Source organism: Ranitomeya imitator, chromosome 5, assembly GCF_032444005.1.
Source record: "Ranitomeya imitator isolate aRanImi1 chromosome 5, aRanImi1.pri, whole genome shotgun sequence".
Taxonomy (NCBI): Eukaryota; Metazoa; Chordata; class Amphibia; order Anura; family Dendrobatidae; genus Ranitomeya; species Ranitomeya imitator.
The window spans coordinates 413,770,262-413,792,353 of record NC_091286.1 but is presented as its reverse complement, the minus strand read 5'-3'; the positions used below and the strand labels follow the sequence as shown (position 1 = coordinate 413,792,353).

The 22,092-nt window shown below is 42.7% G+C and overlaps 1 protein-coding gene across 1 annotated transcript in view; it reads left to right on the top strand.

Moving 5' to 3' along the window:
• LOC138638055 (solute carrier family 12 member 9-like) overlaps nt 1–22,092 on the top strand; it is a 415,221-nt gene that overhangs the window by 375,288 nt on the left and 17,841 nt on the right. Inside the window, exons 11-12 of the mRNA XM_069727024.1 lie at nt 13,552–13,726; nt 18,088–18,234. Coding sequence (XP_069583125.1) covers nt 13,552–13,726; nt 18,088–18,234 — 322 coding nt within the window. The remainder of the gene's footprint in view (nt 1–13,551; nt 13,727–18,087; nt 18,235–22,092) is intronic.

Here is a 22,092-nt window from a genome sequence, read left to right as displayed (position 1 = left end):
CCTCACTAATAATGTTAGAAATGTTTGTGTGCAAAATTTGGGGGCTCTAGGTGTTAAAATAAAGGGTTAAATCACGGAAAAAACTGGTGTGGGCTCCCGCACAATTTTCCCACCAGAGTGGGAAAGCCAGTGACTGAGGGCAGATATTAATAGCATAGAGAGGGACCATGGTTATTGCCCCCACCCCCTGGCTAAAAACACCTGACCCCCAGCCACCCCAGAAAAGGCGCATCGGTTAGATGTGCCTATTCTGGCACTTAGCCTCTCTCTTCCCACTCCCCTGTAGTGGTGGGATATGGGGTAATAAGGGGTTAATGTCACCTTGCTACTGAAAGGTGACATTAAGCCTGGTTAATAATGGAGAGGTGTCAAGACACCTATCCATTATTAATCCAATAGTAGTAAAAGGTTAATAATAAACACACACATTATGAATAAAGTATTTTAATGAAATAAATACACACTTGGGGTTTTAAAATCTTTATTGTACGCTTAATCCACCTGAAGACTCTCGTTCCAGTCATGTCCCACACTGTAAATCCATCTGAAGGGGTTAAATAAATTTACAACCAGGAGCCTGCTAATACAGCTGTTGCTCCTGGTTGTAAAAACTGGGGAATGAATGGAATGCAGGGGAACGCAGCATCGCAGACTTGCGTTGTTGCGCCCCCTGCTGGCATAAACTTATATGAACTCTAGCGTGGGACTGAATATTTTCCGGGGACGCTAATGAAGAATGCAGCATTACATGCTGCACAAAGTGGCTCCTTTAGTGGAGGGGGGGGGGGGGGTGACAGGTTCCTTTTAAGACAAATATGTGCTCATTGTCTACTTAGTGGCTGCAACACCCAGAATTTAGATTTTCATAAAACAGCTTTCTGACATTCTCAAAACATGAAAGTAAACTTACACTGTAATAAAATATATACCGTATATACTTGAGTATAAGCTGAGATTTTCAGCCCATTTTTGGGGGCTGAAAGTCCCCCTCTCGGCTTATACTCGAGTCATACCCAGGGGTCGGCAGGGGAGGGGGAGCGGGGGCTGTCTAATTATACTCACCTGCTCCTGGCGTGGTCCCTGCAGGTCCCTGGTTCCCCGGCGCTGCTGCTTCTTCCTGTATTGAGCGGTCACATAGTACCGCTCATTACAGTAATGAATATGCGGCTCCACCTCCCATAGGGGTGGAGCCGCATATTCATTACTGTAATGAGCGGTAACGGTGACCGCTCAGTACAGGAAGAAGCAGCAGCTCCAGGGAAGCAGGGACTGCACAGCGCCAGGAGCAGGTGAGTATAATGGGGAGGGGAGCGCAGCGCTGCACTATATTCACCTGCTCCTCGTTATGGCGCCGCTCCGTCTTCAGCGTCTTCTGCAGTGACGCTCATGTCAGAGGGCACGGTGACGTGGTTAGTGCGTGCCCTCTGCCTGAACGTCAGTGCAAAAGACGCTTAAGATGGAGCGGCGCCGGAACGAGGAGCAGGTGAATATTGAAAGTGCCGGGGGCCTGAGCGACGGAGAGATGAGTATGTGGTTTGTTTGTTTTTTATCGCAGCAACAGCAAAAGGGGCAAGTGTCTGTATGGAGCATCTTATGGGGCCATAACGTTTGTACAGCATTATATGGGGCAAGTGTCTGTATGGGGCCATAATCAACATTTGTGCAGCACTATATGGGGCAAGTGTCTGTATGGGGCCATAATCAACGTTTGTGCAGCACTATATGGGGCAAGTGTCTGTATGGGGCCATAATCAATAATCAACGTTTGTGCAGCACTATATGGGGCAAGTGTCTGTATGGGGCCATAATCGACGTTTGTGCAGCACTATATGGGGCAAATATCTTTATGGAGCATCTTATGGGGCCATAATTAACGTTTGTGCAGCACTATATGGGGCAAGTGTCTGTATGGAGCATCTTATGGGGCCATAATCAAGGTTTGTGCAGCACTATATGGGGCAAATATCTTTATGGAGCATCTTATGGGGCCATAATTAACGTTTGTGGAGCATTATATGGGGCAAGTGTCTGTATGGAGCATCTTATGGGGCCATAATCAAGGTTTGTGCAGCACTATATGGGGCAAATATCTTTAGGGAGCATCTTATGGGGCCATAATCAACATTTGTGCAGCATTATATTGGGCAAATGTGTCTATGGAGCATCTTATGGGGCTATTTTGAACCTTTATGCAGGATTATATGGGGCATATTTTAATACGGAGCATCTTATGGGGCCATCATAAACTTTATGGAGCATTATATGGGGCTCCTGATTCAATATGGATATTCAAAAACACTTAACCTACTGATGTCTCAATTAATTTTACTTTTATTGGTACCTATTTTTACTTTTGACATTTACCGGTAGCTGCTGCATTTCCCACCCTAGGCTTATACTTGAGTCATTAAGTTTTCCCAGTTTTTTGTGGCAAAATTAGGGGGTCGGCTTATACTCGGGTCGGATTATACTCGAGTATATACGGTATCACTTGTATACTGAGATAGAATACCTTCGTCCAACTTTATTTAAAGGGCCACTGTCACCCCTTCCAGCCGTTATAAACTAAAAGAGCCACCTTGTGCAGCAGTAATGCTGCATTCTAACAAGGTGGCTCTTTTAGTTTTTGGTTCATGTATTCCCAAAATAAAGCGTTTTCAAACCTATCCAAAATACCTGTCTTTATCCAGGGAGGTAGGTCCTCACCCCCCTTCTTGAACCGCCACTCTGCCGTCACTCAAATCTTCAGGGGCTCTGGGCGCCGCCCCCTTCGCGCTGTTTTTGCTTGATTTCTGCGCACTGCGTGTGTCAGCCACTCACCCAGGTCCCCCCGCTGATACACGCAGTGCCCATGCCCAAGAATCCCAGCCCCGCACTGTGCATAATGCATAACACACTGCGGGGCAGGGATTACCAAGGTGGGTGGCCGCACTGCCCGCACAGGCGCAGTCTGCAAGCCTGGCTGGGACGTCAGATGGCCAGAGCTTACTGCGCCTGCGTGAGACAGTCCAACACAGCGCAGGCGCCAGAATTCAAGCGAAAACAGCGCGGAGGGGGTGGCGCCCGGAGCCCCTGAAGATTTGAGTGACGGCAGAGTGGCGGTTCAAGCAGAGGGCTGAGGACATGCCACCCTGGATAAAGACAGGTATTTTGGATAGGTTTGAAAACGCTTTATTTTGGGAATACATGAACCAAAAACTAAAAGAGCCACCTTGTTAGAATGCAGCATTACTGCTGCACAAGGTGGCTCTTTTAGTTTATAACGGCTGGAGGGGGTGACAGTGGCCCTTTAAAAATGCTTTGCAATATCGCTTCACTAATTCTACATTTATGTTACGAGTGTGTTTGTGGTTTAGTTGTAACTCCTTCCTATATATATCTAGACCACTCATTCATCATTCTTGATTATTTATACAAATACTTTATCATTGTATTTTTATATATGTTGTATACAAAATGAAGAGTTCTTAAACATTTCATCTGAGTTTGAGCAGATAATGTGTTTTATGTTTTTAATAATCTTTATTTTATTTTTCTATATAATGTGCCTCACTTTCTTTGCAGTACTTTGTTCAAAGCCAAAGCTACTAAGTTTTATTTTAATGGCTGTATTTTAAAAATTGCATGAATTACCAGTGTCATGCATAATTTCTCCAACATTATTGAATGCTTTGTATTCATACAGAGTCGCTGATAAGATCATTTTCTGATGTGTTTTGTTATTTTTGCAAATGTTTTTCTGTGATTACATCGCTTATGTTTTTCTCTTGTATGCCCATAACCTGCATGAAACTTTGTGGCCGCCTTACAAGTTTATTGTAAACTTATAGATGTGTGTGTGTGTGTATATCTCAACACCTTGACCCATAACTGTATATATGTGTATATATATATATATATATATATATATATATACACTAGATTGTGGCCCGATTCTAACGCATCGGGTATTCTAGAATATGCATGTCCCGGTAGTATATGGACAATGATGATTCCAGAATTCGCGGCAGACTGTGCCCGTCGCTGAATCAGAAACGTGGGATTTCTACGTCCTTTATGACATCATCGTCGCTGTGCCCGTTGCTGATTGGTCGAGGCCAATCCTGGCCTCGACCAATCAGACGCGGGATTTCTACGTCCTTTATGACATCATCGTCGCTGTGCTCGTCGCTGATTGGTCGAGGCCTGGCGGCCTCGACCAATCAGAGAGGCGGGATTTCCAGGACAGACAGAAAGACAGACAGACAGACAGAAAGACAGACAGACGGAAAAACCCTTAGACAATTATATATATAGATAATATATGCACAGTCCTGGCTTAAAGTGTTGGCACCGTTGAAATTGTTCCAGGACATTTTCTCCCAGAAAATTATTGCAATTATATGTTTGTTATGCACATGTTTTTTCTTTGTGTGTATTGGAACAACACAACTAAAAGCAAAGATAAAAAAAACGAAAAATGGACATCATTTCACATGAAATCCCCAAAATGGTCCGAACAAAATTGTTGGCACCCTCAACTTAATATTTAGTTAAACACCCTTTGGAATAAATAACTGCAATCAATCACTTCCTATAACCGTCCACGAGCTTCTTACACCTTTCAATTGGAATTTTGGACCACTCTTCTTCTGCAAACTGCTTCAGGTCTCTAATAGTTGAAGGGTGCCTTCTCCCAACAGCAATTGCAAGATCTCTCCACAGGTGTTCAATGGGATTTAGATTCGGACTTATTGTTGGTCACTTCAGAACTCTTCAGCGCTTTGTTTCCATCCATTTCTGGCTGCTTCTTGAAGTATGTTTGGCATCATTGTCCTGCTGGAAGACCCATAACCTAGGACGCAAACACAGCTTTCTGACAGTGACCACTACTTTGATACCCAAAATCTGTTCGTAATATTCAGATTTCATGATGCCTTGTACACAGTCAAGGCACTTGGTGCCAGAGGCAGCAAAACAAACCCCACACATCTTTAAACCTCCACCATATTTGACTGTTGGTACTGTGTTCTTTTCTTTGTAGGCCTCATTCAGTTTTCAGCAAACAGTAGAATGATGTGCTTTACTAAAAGGCTGTATCTTGGTCTCATCTGTCCACAAGATCTCTCCCAGAATGATCTTGGCTTACTCACATACTAGCTTTTTAATGCCTATGTCAGCAGTGGGGTCCGCTTGGGTCTCCTACCATATCATTTAATTTAATTCAAATGTCAATGGATAGTTCACGCTAACACTGAAGCACCCTGAGCCTGCAGGCAGCTTGAATTTCTTTGAAACTCAATTGGGGCTGCTTTTGCACCATCTAGACTATCCTGAGTTTCAACCTTTCATCAATTTTTCTGTGTTGTCCACATCCAGGGAGATTAGCTACAGTGCCATGGGTTGTAAGCTTCCTGATTATGTTGCGCACTATGAACAAAGGAACATCCAGATCTCAAGCCTTGATGAAGTCCATCAAGATGGACTTCAAGCCTTAAGATTGTTGATTCTTTTCAGCAATCTTAGTTCTCAAGTCCTCAGACACTTCTCTTCTCCTCTTTCTGTTTTCCATGCTTAGTGTGGCACACACAGACACACCGTGCAAAGACTGAGTCAACTTCTCCCCTTTTTATCGGGTTTCAGGTGTGATTTTCATATTTCCTACACCTGTTACTTGCCACAGGTGATTTTTAACGAGCATCACATGCTTGAAACAAAGTTGTTTACCCAGAATTTTGGAAAAGTTACAGCAATTTTTACCTGCCCGTTTTTTGTGTTTTATGTGAAATTATGTCCATTTTGCCTTTTTTCCCCATTTGTTTTTTTATGTTGTATTCAGTGTATAACAAAAGGTGTAATGGCAGTAATTTTCTGGGAGAAATACTAAATGTTCTGGGACAATTTCAAGAGTGCCAACACTTTCGCCCATGACTATGTGTATGTGTACCAATGTTCTAAGTAGATAAATTTCTAGGTGTTATTGACATGCAATTCTCACAAGATGTCGGTAACAACCATCCAATCCACATAGGCTAAGAAATCAAAACATAGATGTCTATAAATTAAGGTTTATGTATAATAATGAAAAATGACACACGGAAAACATATTAAACACATGAACAAAGAGAGATGTAAAAAGCCATAGAAAGTCATGACACCAGTTGAAATCTATCAGTAATTAGAAAGCAATCTTGCCACTTTGTGAAAAATATCAGCTGGTTCAACTGATGGCCTTTAAAAAGTAAAAAGGTATCTCATTTCCAAGCTACCACAAAAGAAATATCTCATGATGGGTAAAACCAGTGAGCGGTCTCAAAACTTTCGCAACCCTATCTTTCCAAAATATACTGATGGCTTGGTTACAGAAGAATTTCTAAACTTCACACCTGTGAAGAGATACCGAAAGACCTGGAATCGGCATGTACAATTGTTTCAAAGAAAACAATAAGCAATACACTCCACCTCCACAACCTGCACACTTGCCATACAAGACTCAATTGCTGAACCAAAAGCAAATTCGAGAGCGTTTAAAGTTTTCCCAACAACATTTAAACAAGCCTGTGAAATACTGGGAGAATACAATCTGGTCAGATGAGACCAAAATTTTATTCTTGGATGCCTTAATATATACCATGTTTGAAAACCATAAAGCACTGCATATCACTCCAGTTACACCATACCAACAGTGAAGTTTGGAGGTAGAAACATCATGGTGTGGGGCTGTTTTTCAGCATAACGAGCACTGGCAAACTTCATATGTTTATTGGAAGGATGAATGGACAAATATACTGAGATGTCCTTGATCAAATCTGCTGCCATCCACCAGGATGAAAAGATGACACTAGGGTGGGCATTTCAGCAAGGCAATGATCCTAAACACACAGCGATAGAAACTCCCATTTGGTTTCAGAGAAAGACAATACAACTGCTAGAGTAGCCAAGCCAATCACCTGACCTGAATCTAATAGAAAATTTATGGAAGGGACTAAAGCTTAGAATTCATAGAAGGAACCCACAGAACCTTCAGGATTTGATGAGTATTTGTGTGGAAGAAATGGCCAAAATGACACCTGAGCAATGCATGCGACTAGTTTCTCCATAAACGAGGCGTCTTGAAGCTGTCATCACCAACAATGGCTTTTGTATTAAGTATAAATAAAATCTCAGTAAGCGCTTTCAATACATTTTCCTCATGTCATTTCTCATTATTACACAAATGTGACGCTGATTCACATCTCATGGATAAGCCATGAAGTGGGGAAGTCAAAAGTCAGGCGTGTACATCAAAGACAAAAGGATAAGACAAATGGATAGTCAGAGGCAAAGTCTGGAGTCAGGTAAGAAAGGTCAGAGTGCATCAAAGGCAAAAGGGTTAATACAAAGACGTAGTCAAAGGGAAACACAGAGCCAACACACCACAGATCAAGGCTACAACAGGCAATGTTCTAATCTGCCAGCCAGCTAAATAGCCAGGTAATCACTCTGAATGGGGGACACCTGGAGGAAACCCCACAGGCCTTGCCAAATTGGACAGCTTGGCTGTTATTCACAATACTGACTGCCCATCACACTCCTGCCTCAAAATGGGCGACTGTGCTGTCACTCACAATGCAAAACAACCCAGCACATCCTTGCTCCTAGGGCGACTGAGCTGCCATTCACAGCGTCATTAGGGCATCGGGAGTGGTGAAATCATGACAACATAACTTAATTTATGGACATCTGTGATTTCATTTTGTTGCCTGTGTGGATTGGATGGGTTTGTATTGATATCTGATGAAAATTTCATTTCAATAGCACCTTTAGAAATATATTTACTTAGAAAACTGGTGATGTGTGCATTACTTATTTCACCCGCTGTGTGTTTATATATCTTGTTGCAGTTCACTCTCTCGGTAGCTTCTTTGAACACGATGCCACAGGGTTTTTTTATCACACAGAATAGTATTTATTTCCACTGTTTAAACGCACCAAAAACAAAATGGTAAACATAAAATCCCTAGCCTTGTCCAGGCACCAGCTAAATAATATAGACCCTGGTTACTCAGACATGGCTGAGTTAGCCCCAGCTTGGTCACACAAAACAGCTATTGTCTATAGCATCCAGTGATACTTGTAGTTTTGATGCACATGGCCTGTGCAGTCTCTTCTGAGAGAGATTCTGGCTTCTCTCTAGCTCCAACACAGCCCACTCTGCTCAGCTTCCCCAGCTGACTGTTCAGTAATCAAATGGCCTTGTTCTAGTCATAGTTAACCAAATGCACCTAACCGGGACCTGTAGTGCTAGGATTTAACCCTTATGGTCTGCCAACCCACAGGGCCACTTCTGATGGACCTCAGGAATTCCACAGAGCTTTAAACTGACCCAAGCCTGAGGCTTATGCTTAAAGACATGAGGTTAACCTAGTAACTCCAAGAACCTGCCCATATTGAACCTGCCCATATTTCTGGGTTCTCTTTTCCTGCCATGCTGTTTTTTTAATGTGTCAATGTTTCTGCCCCTGTGGCATCTGCAATGTTGGATTCTGCCTGTGCCAACAAGCAAGAGGCTTCTGACAGGTCCCTGTTCTTTTAACCCCTTTCTGACATGGGACGTACTATCCCGTCGAGGTGGGGTGGGCCCCCATGACCACGGACGGGATAGTACGTCCAGCGCGATCGGCAGCGCTCACGGGGGGAGCGCCGCCGATCGCGGCCGGGTGTCAGCTGTTTATCGCAGCTGACATCCAGCACTATGTGCCAGGAGCGGTCACGGACCGCCCCCGGCACATTAACCCCTGGCACACCGCGATCAAAGATGATCGCGATGTGCCGGCGGTATAGGGAAGCTTCCCGCAGGGAGGGGGCTCCCTGCGGGCTTCCCTGAGCCCCCTGCAGCAACGCGATGCGTTGCTGCGAGGGTCTCACCTCCCTCCCTGCTTCCTCCAGCCCCGGATCCAAGATGGCCGCGGATCTGGGTCCTGCAGGGAGGGAGGTGGCTTCACAGAGCCTGCTCAGAGCAGGCACTCTGAAGGCTGCAGCGCTGCATGTCAGGTCGGTGATCTGACAGAGTGCTGTGCACACTGTCAGATCACTGATCTGTGATGTCCCTCCCTGGATCAATGTAAAAAAGTTAAAAAAAAAATTTCAAAATGTGTAAAAAAAAATAAAAAAAAATATTCCTAAATAATGAAAAAAAATATATATATATTATTCCCCTAAATACATTTCTTTATCTAAATAAAAAAAAAACAATAAAAGTCCACATATTTAGTATCGCCGCGTCCGTAACGACCCGACCTATAAAACTGGCCCACTAGTTAACCCCTTCAGTAAACACCGTAAGAAAAAAAAAACGCAGCAAAAAACAACGCTTTATTATCATACCGCCGAACAAAAAGTGGAATAACACGCGATCAAAAAGACAGATATAAATAACCATGATACCGCTGAAAGCGTCATCTTGTCTCGCAAAAAAACGAGCCGCCATACAGCATCATCAGCAAAAAAAAAAAAAAAAAGTTATAGTCCTGGGAATAAAGCGAAGCAAAAATAATTATTTTTTCTATAAAATAGTTTTTGTTGTATAAAAGCGCCAAAACATAAAAAAATGATATAAATGAGGTATCGCTGTAATCGTACTGACCTGAAGAATAAAACTGCTTTATCAATTTTACCAAACACAGAACGGTATAAACGCCTCCCCCAAAAGAAATTCATAAATAGCTGGTTTTTGGTCATTCTGCCTCGCAAAAATCGGAATAAAAAGCGATCAAAAAATGTAACGTGCCCGAAAATGTTACCAATAAAAACGTCAACTCGTCCCGCAAAAAACAAGACCTCACATGACTCTGTGAACCAAAATATGGAAAAATTATAGCTTTCAAAATGTAGTAACGCAAAAAATATTTTTTGCAATAAAAAGCGTCTTTCAGTGTGTGACGGCTGCCAATCATAAAAATCCGCTAAAAAACCCGCTATAAAAGTAAATCCAACCCCCCTTCATCAGCCCCTTAGTTACAGAAAAATTAAAAAAATGTATTTATTTCCATTAGGGTTAGGGCTAGGGCTAGGGTTAGGGTTTGGGCTAGGGTTAGGGCTAGGGTTAGGGCTAGGGCTAGGGTTAGGGCTAGGGTTAGGGCTAGGGTTAGGGCTAGGGTTAGGGCTACAGTTTGGGTTGGGGCTAAAGTTAGGGTTGGGGCTAGGGTTAAGGCTACAGTTAGGGTTGGGGATAAAGTTACGGTTAGGGTTTAGATTACATTTACAGTTGGGAATAGGGTTGGGATTAGGGTTAGGTGTGTGTCAGGGTTAGAGGTGTGGTTAGGGTTACTGTTGGGATTAGGGTTAGGGGTGTGTTTGAATTAGGGTTTCAGTTATAATTGGGGGGTTTCCACTGTTTAGGCACATCAGGGGCTCTCCAAACGCGACATGGCGTCCGATCTCAATTCCAGCCAATTCTGCGTTGAAAAAGTAAAACAGTGCTCCTTCCCTTCCGAGCTCTCCCGTGTGCCCAAACAGGGGTTTACCCCAACATATGGGGTATCAGCGTACTCAGGACAAATAGGACAACAACTTTTGGGGTCCAATTTCTCCTGTTACCCTTGGGAAAATACAAAACTGGGGGCTAAAAAATAATTTTTGTGGGAAAAAAAAAGATTTTTTATTTTCACGGCTCTGCGTTATAAACTGTAGTGAAACACTTGGGGGTTCAAAGTTCTCACAACACATCTAGATAAGTTCCATGGGGGTCTAGTTTCCAATATGGGGTCACTTGTGGGGGATTTCTACTGTTTAGGTACATTAGGGGTTCTGCAAACGCAATGTGACGCCTGCAGACCATTCCATCTAAGTCTGCATTCCAAATGGCACTCCTTCCCTTCCGAGCCCTCCCATGCGCCCAAACGGTGGTTCCCCCCAACATATGGGGTATCAGCGTACTCAGGACAAATTGGACAACAACTTTTGGGGTCAAATTTCTCCTCTTACCCTCGGGAAAATACAAAACTGGGGGCTAAAAAATAATTTTTGGGGGAAAGATTTTTTTTTTCAATTTTCACGGCTCTGCGTTACAAACTGTAGTGAAACACTTGGGGGTTCAAAGCTCTCACAACACATCTAGATGAGTTCCTTAGGGGGTCTAGTTTCCAAAATGGTGTCACTTGTGGGGGGTTTCTACTGTTTCGGTACATTAGGGGCTCTGCAAATGCAATGTGACACCTGCAGACCATTCCATCTAAGCCTGCATTCCAAATGGAGCTCCTTCCCTTCCGAGCCCTCCCATGCGCCCAAACAGTGGTTCCTCCCCACATATGGGGTATCAGCGCACTCAGAACAAATTGGACAACAAATTTTGGGGTCCAATTTCTCCTGTTACCCTCGGGAAAATACAAAACTGGGGGCTAAAAAAAATAATTTTTGTGGGAAAAATTTTTTGTTTTATTTTTACGGCTCTCCATTATAAACTTCTGTGAAGCCCTTGGTGGGTCAAAGTGCTCACCACACATGTAGATAAGTTCCTTAGGGGGTCTACTTTCCAAAATGGTGTCACTTGTGGGGGGTTTCTACTGTTTAGGTACATTAGGGGCTCTGCAAACGCAATGTGACACCTGCAGACCATTCCATCTAAGTCTGCATTCAAATGGCACTCCTTCCCTTCCGAACCCTCCCATGCGCCCAAACAGTGGTTCCCCCCACATATGGTGTATCATCGCACTCAGGACAAATTGGGCAACAAATTTTGGGGTCCAATTTCTCCTGTTACCCTCGGGAAAATACAAAACTGGGGGCTAAAAAAAATAATTTTTGTGGGAAAAATTTTTTGTTTTATTTTTACGGCTCTGCATTATAAACTTCTGTGAAGCACTTGGTGGGTCAAAGTGCTCACCACACATCTAGATAAGTTCCTTAAGGGGTCTACTTTCCAAAATGGTGTCACTTGTGGGGGGTTTCAATGTTTAGGCACATCAGGGGCTCTCCAAACGAAACATGGCGTCCCATCTCAATTCCAGTCAAGTTTGCATTGAAAAGTCAAATGGTGCTCCTTCGCTTCCGAGCTCTGCCATGCACCCAAACAGTGGTTTACCCCCACATGTGGGGTATTGTCGTGCTCAGGACAAATTGTACAACAATGTTTGGGGTCTATTTTCTCCTGTTACCCTTGGTAAAATTAAACAAATTGGAGCTGAATTAAATTTTTTGTGAAAAAAAGTTAAATGTTCATTTTTATTTAAACATTCAAAAAATTCCTGTGAAGCACCAGAAGGGTTAATAAACTTCTTGAATATGGTTTTGAGCACCTTGAGGGGTGTAGTTTTTAGAATGGTGTAACACTTGGGTATTTTCTATCATATAGACCCCTCAAAATGACTTCAAATGAGATGTGGTCCCTAAAATAAAATGGTGTTGTAGAAATGAGAAATTGCTGGTCAACTTTTAACCCTTATAACTCCCTAACAAAAAAAAATTTTGGTTCCAAAATTGTGCTGATGTAAAGTAGACATGTGAGAAATGTTACTTATTAAGTATTTTGTGTGACATATCTCTGTGATTTAATTGCATAAAAATTCAAAGTTGGAAAATTGCGAAATTTTCAAAATTTTCGCCATATTTCCGTTTTTTTCACAAATAAACGCAGGTAATATCAAAGAAATTTTACCATTGTCATGAAGTACAATATGTCACGAGAAAACAATGTCAGAATCACTGGGATCCGTTGAAGCGTTCCAGAGTTATAACCTCATAAAGGGACAGTGGTCAGAATTGTAAAAATTGGCCCGGTCATTAACGTGCAAACCACCCTTGGGGGTAAAGGGGTTAAGGTTTTAGAGTAGGTTGCCTTAATATATGGTGAAGGTCTTCCTTTTCCCTGGTCGGTGTACTTTATAGTTGACTTTCCAACCTTTGCCACCAACTCATAGGGTCTCTGCTACTTTGTAAGGAACTTGCTGTCCACTATGGGCATTAACTGATTATTCCCTTTATTTTGCTTCTTGGGCCTTGTGGAGTCACTCTTTTACCTGGCCCCTCACTTTGGTCCCTCGACACAACAGATCACTATGCCTGGCCAATTTTGGAAAAATTGGCTCCTGGGGACCACTATTTAACATACTTACAATTTTCATAGTATTTTTTTACGATTAAGTTCTTGCGTTCTGGGACTCCTCCAGGCCAGGGATTTGGCTTCAGGGGTATGCTTCCTCATCCTCCTTTCTAATCACGAAAAGGAAATTCACCATTTACATTATGTGACCTTGTTAGCATGATAGTCATAGCTGTCCAAGTACACCAAATTAAGAAGTGCAATGCTGGGATTTAACCCAAGCCTACCTGGCTTGTCATTAGCTAACTTGTAAAGCTACAAAAAGTTTTATGCTGATTATGGAAATATAATAACATAAGGTAAACATTATAATAACAGAAACATATTTGCAAAAAAAAACACGACATGCAGTAAAAAGTCGAAAGAGAACCCTAAACCATATCAATATTTGGTGAGACTTTGCCTTCAAAACCATTTTTTTCTGTGTATGTGAAATATCAGCACATCATTGTGTATACATATATGTAAGGAGCTCTGATTTCTACATTCTGCAGGTGAGAAAGTACCTGCTTATGCTGGATGTACGGAAGGATCATGTCAAGTTCTGGCGGCCTCAGATCCTCCTGCTAGTGTCAAATCTCTGCAACCACAAAAACCTGATCACCTTTGCAAACGATTTGAAAAAAAGTGGCCTCTTTGTTTTGGGACATGTGAGTTTGGAAGAATTAGGTAAGTAAGGTTCAAGAAGAGGTTAAATCCTAATTTTCTGTATTGTCACCTGTTAAGCAGCATAGGTACATAGTCATATATTGCTTGCATTATGCTGTTTTTCGGCAAGGCCAGTAAGAGTACAGTGCACACCTATACCTCCTCTGTTGGAAAAGCCAGTTGTCAGTAATATTCCGGATGACACAGGGGGCTCTTGTGTAAGTAATTAGAGCCAATCCACTCATACTCGTGTCTTCTGCACATTCAGTAATAAAAGTGCAATACACCATCGGCATTAGTGTCCTGCCGGGCCTAGGACAATTACAGAAACAGCAATGTTGACAACAGCTTGTCAGTGCAGAGCTCCAGTAAATGGCAGTAGTCACTGGAGACATGGCTACTTACTTACTATGGTTGACTGTTAGGATGGACACGGATTACTTTGATTCTGACAGAATAAAAAGAGACTTCACTTCTCCCAAGTTGCCATGGCGACATTGTAAGGTAGACTCAGATCTAAGGTTAATAAGCAGTGTTGTACGGAAATAACATTAAAAGGGTGGATTTATATTTCATAAAGTGCTTTTCATTTTGGGACCACTTTTAGCGAGTCATTAAGCAGAGTTGGCACTTTAAGAGAGCAAATTATATATCCTATATAAGGTAGCATTCCCAGGACCTCAGTTAATGACCGGATCATACTTCGGAGACATCGGTTCCAGTGTGAATACTGTATGGTGGAGGTAACAGAATAAAGAAATGCCAGATGATGTACAGTACATACTCAACACATGGCCCCTATGCACATTAGACTAAAGTCAGACAGACTCACTGATATTGGCATGATTGACCAACAGTCTAATGATGTCAGTCAGATGTCGCTGAAGAAGGCTTCAACATGTCAGATATCCAACAGCCAATCCCTCAGTTCTCTAGGAAACAACTCACTGCCAAAGGAGTCTGGCAGTGGCTTTCTCGTAGAGAACACAAAACGCCCAATCAAGTGTTCCAGAGAGCTGTCCGGCAGGCGATTGGCCAACAGCTGTCCAATGGGTATGCGAAGCCGTAAGAGTAGTATAACTAACTGCAAAAGTTTTAGATATTATGTGATCGGAAAATATTTTGAGCTGTTGAGCTTCCATAGTTCATCCAGCACTGAAATATATGATGAGGTTTTCATGATTAATTTCATGTAAAACATATTACACAATTTACTTATAGCAACTGTGCAAATGATGCTATTAATTAAGATCCACGCTGGTCTAAATTTGAAACTAATGCTTTTAATATGGAATAAATCAAAAGCTATTGTCTTATGTATTTTGGATTTTTTAATAAGATTACAAAAAAGCACTGTGAGGTAGGATTATTCCCTGTAAGCTCAAGAAGCTAATGAAGATCCAGTTACAGTCTAATCTAAAACCACATCCAATAAATAAAGTATTGCCTTATAGCCTACTGAATAATTATTTAAACTGCAGCAAGGCACCCTGTTCTACATAGCATCCAGGTAAAGTTAAAGGGGTTGTCCAGGACCTCGATATTGGTGGCCTATCCTTAGTGACTGGAAGCTGAGCTGCTGTACACAAGAATAGCCACTATACAGTGTGTGGAGCTGTGGTGTTCTGACTTTATACACGGTTTACTTCCGTCCGTGGTACCTACTAAAAGTGATCAGTGGGTAGTTGCGGATTAGGACCCTATCTGATTTGATGTTGATGGTCGATCATAATTTCAAAAAGGACTATAACTTTAAGAAGGTAGACACAAAATATTCTCCCAATATGACCCCTCCCAGGTCATCTGTTGAGGTGAAAAGATGATGGTGATATCTCTGGTGGTTTAAGGAAATTAAAGAGTTAAAGGGATGGTCCAAAAGCAAAGTATTTTTCCCTTTCTGATGAGTCCCATAATCTAATCTATTTTCTACTATGCTTGCTTTAAATATTCCATACCGAATGACACCAACTACTTTTGCATTTTTTTCTCTCCTTCCTGTGTGATGATGCTTTGTTTGAGTATCCCAGCATGCCCTGTCAAGCCCCTGCCCCCTCCCTGAAATTAAATGTCATCAGTAATACTTGTTTCAGGGGCTGATCTCTGCTTTGTCTGAGTGTCTCCTTCGTGCCGTGTCTCCCTCGTGCCGTGTCTCCCTCGTGCCGTGTCTCCCTCGTGCCATGTCTCCCTCGTGCAGTGTATCCCTCGTGCCGTGTCTCTCCCATGTCGTGTCTCCCTCGCGCCGTGTCTTCCTTGCACCGTGTCTCCCTCGTGCCATGTCTTCCTCGTGCCGTGTCTCCCTCGTGCCGTGTCTCCCTCGTGCCGTGTCTCTCCCGTGCCGTGTATCCCTCGTGCCGTGTCTTCCTCGCGCCGTGTCTCCCTCACGCCGTGTCCTCCCTCGTGCCGTGTCTCCCTCGTGCCGTGTCTCCCTCTTGCCGTGTTTCCCTTGTGCCATGTCTCCCTCGTGCCATGTCTCTCCTGTGCCGTGTCTCTCCCATGCCGTATCTCTCTTGTGCCTTGTCTCCCTCGTGCCGTGTCTCCCCCGTGCCGTGTCTCCCCCGTGCCGTGTCTCCCTCGTGCCGTGTCTCCCTCGTGCCGTGTCTTCCCCGTGCCGTGTCTCCCCCGTGCCGTGTCTCCCTCGTGCCGTGTCTCCCTCGTGCCGTGTCTCGTTCCGTGTCTCCCCCATGCCGTGTCTCCCCCGTGCCGTGTCTCCCTCGTGCCGTGTCTCCCCCGTGCCGTGTCTCCCCCGTGCCGTGTCTCCCCCGTGCCGTGTCTCCCTCGTACCGTGTCTCCCTCGTGCCGTGTCTCCCCAGTGCCGTGTCTCCCTCGTGCCGTGTCTTCCCCGTGCCGTGTCTCCCCCGTGCCGTGTCTCCCTCGTGCCGTGTCTCTCCCGTGCCGTGTCTCCCCCGTGCCGTGTCTCCCTCGTGCCGTGTCTCCCTCGTGCCGTGTCTTCCCCGTGCCGTGTCTCCCCCGTGCCGTGTCTCCCTCGTGCCGTGTCTCCCTCGTGCCGTGTCTCTCGTTCCGTGTCTCCCCCGTGCCGTGTCTCCCCCGTGCCGTGTCTCCCTCGTGCCGTGTCTCCCCCGTGCCGTGTCTCCCCCGTGCCGTGTCTCCCCCGTGCCGTGTCTCCCTCGTGCCGTGTCTCCCCAGTGCCGGGTCTCCCCCGTGCAGTGTCTCCCCCATGCCGTGTCTCCCCCGTGCCGTGTCTCCCTCGTTCCGTGTCTCCCTTAGTGCCCTGAGAGATGAGGGCAGCGTCGGGTCTGTTGTCGGCTTAGCTGAATAGCAATAAGCCAGCAGCAGAGTGGTGTCACTATACCCGGCATGCTGGACTCTAGCGCCGCCCCAGCATGTGACATTACTGGTCTCTGCTGGGTATAGTGACACCACCCTCACTGCCAGCTTATTACTATTTAGCTAAGGAGACTGGACACCACTCATTGCACAGGGCACTGAGGGAGACAATGCATAAGGGAGGAGACCCGACACTAGGGAGACACCGCAGGGACTAGCCCCTGAAATGAGTGTCACTGATGACGCTATGCTTCAGGGAAGAGGCAGGTGCAGTGACAATGGCTACAGCCTCTGTCCCCTCATGATGCGTTGTTTAAATATCCCAACATGCACTGGGGGTACTCAAACAAATTGTCATCAGATAGGAAATAGGAAAAAAAATGCAAAAGTAGTTAGTGTAGTTGGGGAACAGTAGGGAATTTTTAATGCAAGTTTACTAGAAAATAGCTTAGATTATGGGACTAAATAGATATGAAAAAATGCTTTTGGATACAGTTACTAAATGGGTAACGATCAAAATTCCTAAGGGTCTAGGGCAGTAAAAGATTTAATGTTTACATCCCTCGTGGGCAAGGCTACTAAAAAGGTTAGCATCAAATCCATTTTGGTGTAAGGCAGTGAAAGGTTTTATCTCTAAATCCCTGGTTGTCTAGTCAAGTGTATCGAAGAAGTCAGTGCCAACATTCCTAGTGGACTGAGAAGAGGTTACTATCCTTATTCCTAGAGAACTAGGCCAGAGGAAGGGACAATATTTTGTACCTGGTGTCCACTGAGTTATTCAACTCTCCATCTTCCAAATCTGGAACTGTAGCAGGTGGAACAATTCTCTTTCCTGGAAACAGGACTGTTTTTCTGTCATGGGGGTCATGAAGAGTGCTGGGGCGTGTGTTCTTTGGGTCTTCTCATATAGCAATCTCTGTGTTCCCATTATGGTGGCCTCTACAGTGTCTTTGGAGTGATTATTATTACCAGGAAATTCTGCAACCATTTTAAAGACTTGGCTCTTCTGCACATCCATGGACATTTTCTATTCATATGTAAGGAAAATACTTTACTACATGTTTTCTTTTTTTTTTTACTTTGTTTCTTATTTGCAGATGTGTTGCCTTCTGACCCTCTTCAGACACAAACAGATCTCTGGCTACAGCTGGTGGATGAGCTCAACATCAAGGCGTTTGTGAACTTGACATTATCAGACTCTGTGAGATACGGGGCTCAGCAATTGCTCTTTATTTCTGGATTAGGTAGGTTTTCTATTTTCAGTATTAATTCTGTTTCTATCACTGACTTTGGCCTAGGGTTGGTTTGGGACTGTCTGTACAATAAGACCGAGAATGTCAGATAATAGCAATAACTGTTCTGTAAATAGTCAACCCAATTAGTTAAACTGGATGGTATCATTATTTGATGGGCATAAAAATCCTTCATATTTCACTGCTGAGGTTTCTTTATTAGTGCATGAAACATTAATTCTAACTGTGCTTCTATTACAATAGATGGGATTTAGTCTGCTTGGATAAAAACAATCTATTTGTTAAATCTGTTCTAACCTTATATGACAGCATTGCAGTAATAACAATCATAATCCCCTTTTCGTCCGCTACTCTGAGCTGATTACCCACAATATAGCTGATGGCTCATACACTCTTTTGTACAAGAAAAATGTTCTACCATGCATAGACTCATATTAATGTTGTTTATAGTACCTCCTCTGGAAGTATATTTTTTCAGTTTCACAGATCAACGTTGTAAAATTCTATGAAGTACCTGTGGGTTCAAGGTGCTCACCACACATCTAGATAAATTCCTTGAGGGGGTCTAGTTTCCAAAATGGGGTCACTTGTGGGGGGTTTCCACTGTTTAGACACATCAGCGATTAGCCAAATGCGACATAGCTTTCACTAATAATTCCAGACAATTTTGTGCTCCAAAACTCAAATGACGCTCCTTGCCTTCCGAGTCTTGCCGTGCGCCTAAACAGTAGTTTTCTCCCACATATAAGGTATCTACATACTCAGGAGAAGTTACACAACAAATTGTTTGGTGCAATTTCTACTGTTACACTTGTTAAAATTAAAAAATTGGGGCTAAAAAACATTTTTGTGGGAAAAATATATTTTTTTTTTCATAGATCACCGTTGTAAAGCTCTGTGACGCACCTGTGGGTTCAAGGTGCTCACCACACATCTAGATACATTCCTTGAGTGGTCTATTTTCCAAAATGGGGTCATTTGTGGGGGGGGTTTCCACTGTTTAGGCACATCAGAGGCTCTCCAAATGCGACATGGCATCCGCTATTGATTTCAGCAAATCAATAGAAATGTGGAAATTGTTTTTTATTAACTACTAGCTGAAGAGCCCGGCGTTGCCTGGGCATAGTAAATATCTGTGGTTTGTTATAGCACCTCACTTCTCTTATTTTACCATCACGCCTCTCATTTTCCCCATCACATCTCTCATTTTCTCCCTTACACCTCTCATTTTCCCCCTCACTCCTCTTATTTTCCCCCTCACTCCTCTCATTCCCCCCTAACATTTGTCAGTTCGACCTCACATCTGTCATTTTCCGATCACTCCCACTATTTTCCCTCACTCCTCTCATTTTGCACTCACACCTTTTCTTTTTCACCTCACACCCCTCATTTTCACCTCACAGCTCTCATTTTCCCCTCAGTATATACATGTTTGTCATCTCGCTTATATATAGTATACACCTGTATGTCATCTCCTGTATATAGTATATACGTACCTGTATGTCATCTCCCCTGTAAATAGTATATACTGTACCTACTGTATGTCATCTCCTCCTGTATATTGTATATACCTATGTGTCATATCCCCCTGAATATAGTATATACCTGTATGTCATCTCTTCTGTATATACTATATACCTGTATGTCATCTCTTCCTATATATAGTATATACCTGTATGTCATCTCCTGTATATAGTATATACCTGTATGTCATCTCCCCTGTCTATAGTATATACCTGTTGTATGTCATCTCCTCCTCTATATACCTATGTGTCATCTCCTCTTTTATATAGTATATACCTGTATGTCATCACCTCCTGTATATAGTATATACGTGTGTCATCTCCTCCTGTATATAGTATATACCTGTGTCATCTCCTCCTGTATATAGTATATACCTCTGTGTCATCTCCTCCTGTATATAGTACATATCTGTGTGTCATCTGCTCCTGTATATAGTAGATACCTGTGTCATCTCCTCCTGTATATAGTATATACCAGTATGTCATCTCCTCCTGTATATAGTATATACCTGTGTGTCATCTCCTCCTGTATATAGTATATACCTGTGTGTCATCTGCTCCTGTATATAGTATATATCTGTGTGTCATCTCCTCCTGTATATAGTATATACGTGTGTCATCTCCCCTGTATATAGTATATACCTGTGTGTCATCTCCTCCTGTATATAATATATACCTCTGTGTCATCTCCTCCTGTATATAGTATATATCTGTGTGTCGTCTCCCCTGTATATAATATGTACCTGTATGTCATCTCCTCCTGTATATATTATGTACCTGTATGTCATCTCCTCCTGTATATAGTATATACCTGTGTCATCTCCCCTGTATTTAGTATATACCTGTGTGTCATCTCCCTTGTATATAGTATATACCTGTGTGTCATCTCCCCTGTAAATAGTATGTACCTGTATGTCATCTCCCCTTTATATAGTATATACCAGTGTGTCATCTCCTCCTGTATATAGTATATATCTGTGTGTCATCTCCTGTGTATAGTATATACCTGTATGTCATCTCCTCCTGTATATAAGAGAAAAATGGACACAATGAGCTAAAATATAACAATTTTATTGAAAGAACCATATATATCAATTTAACAAATGTAGAGAATAAAAACCAAATGACAAGATGCAAAAATGAGATAAAAGAGGCGACACTAGTACCACACACGGCACAAATGATATATAAATAGAGCAAAAAGAATATTATTGCAAACAAATATCTTGATACAAAAACTACCAATACCAAACAGCCCTCAATAAAGACCATATACAATGCAAAATGCAGATAGTGAAGGTCAAGCTGTCAAATTAAGTATGCAAATATATGGCAGGAAAAGTAATCAGTGTATGATATACATGTTCACATAATGAGTACTAATACAGGACGATAAACACTATGAAATGCGGAGAGTAAATTAGAATAAAGTGCCTAGTGCAGATATATATATACTGAGAAGTAACCAATACCATCAGTGGAGAGCTCAGTATATATTGAAAGTGGCAAAGTGTACTATATGGCATAAGTAAGCCAAGACCGAAGGTATGGGTAAAGATAGGTCATCTAGGGAGAATCCCATATAATAGGATAGGACCTAAGGTCTGCCACCGAGGAAGCAATATATGCGAAACGCGCGTCGGGGGCTCCCTCTCCCGCACACGGCTACAGGTCGGTACTCTATGTATGCATTTTCATTTTTTATATATTCTGGTGGCAGACCTTAGGTCCTATCCTATTATATGGGATTCTCCCTAGATGACCTATCTTTACCCATACCTTCGGTCTTGGCTTACTTATGCCATATAGTACACTTTGCCACTTTCAATATATACTGAGCTCTCCACTGATGGTATTGGTTACTTCTCAGTATATATATATCTGCACTAGGCACTTTATTCTAATTTACTCTCCGCATTTCATAGTGTTTATCGTCCTGTATTAGTACTCATTATGTGAACATGTATATCATACACTGATTACTTTTCCTGCCATATATTTGCATACTTAATTTGACAGCTTGACCTTCACTATCTGCATTTTGCATTGTATATGGTCTTTATTGAGGGCTGTTTGGTATTGGTAGTTTTTGTATCAAGATATTTGTTTGCAATAATATTCTTTTTGCTCTATTTATATATCATTTGTGCCGTGTGTGGTACTAGTGTCGCCTCTTTTATCTCATTTTTGCATCTTGTCATTTGGTTTTTATTCTCTACATTTGTTAAATTGATATATATGGTTCTTTCAATAAAATTGTTATATTTTAGCTCATTGTGTCCATTTTTCTCTTGGGTTACTATATTAGTTATTATGGCGGAGCTTT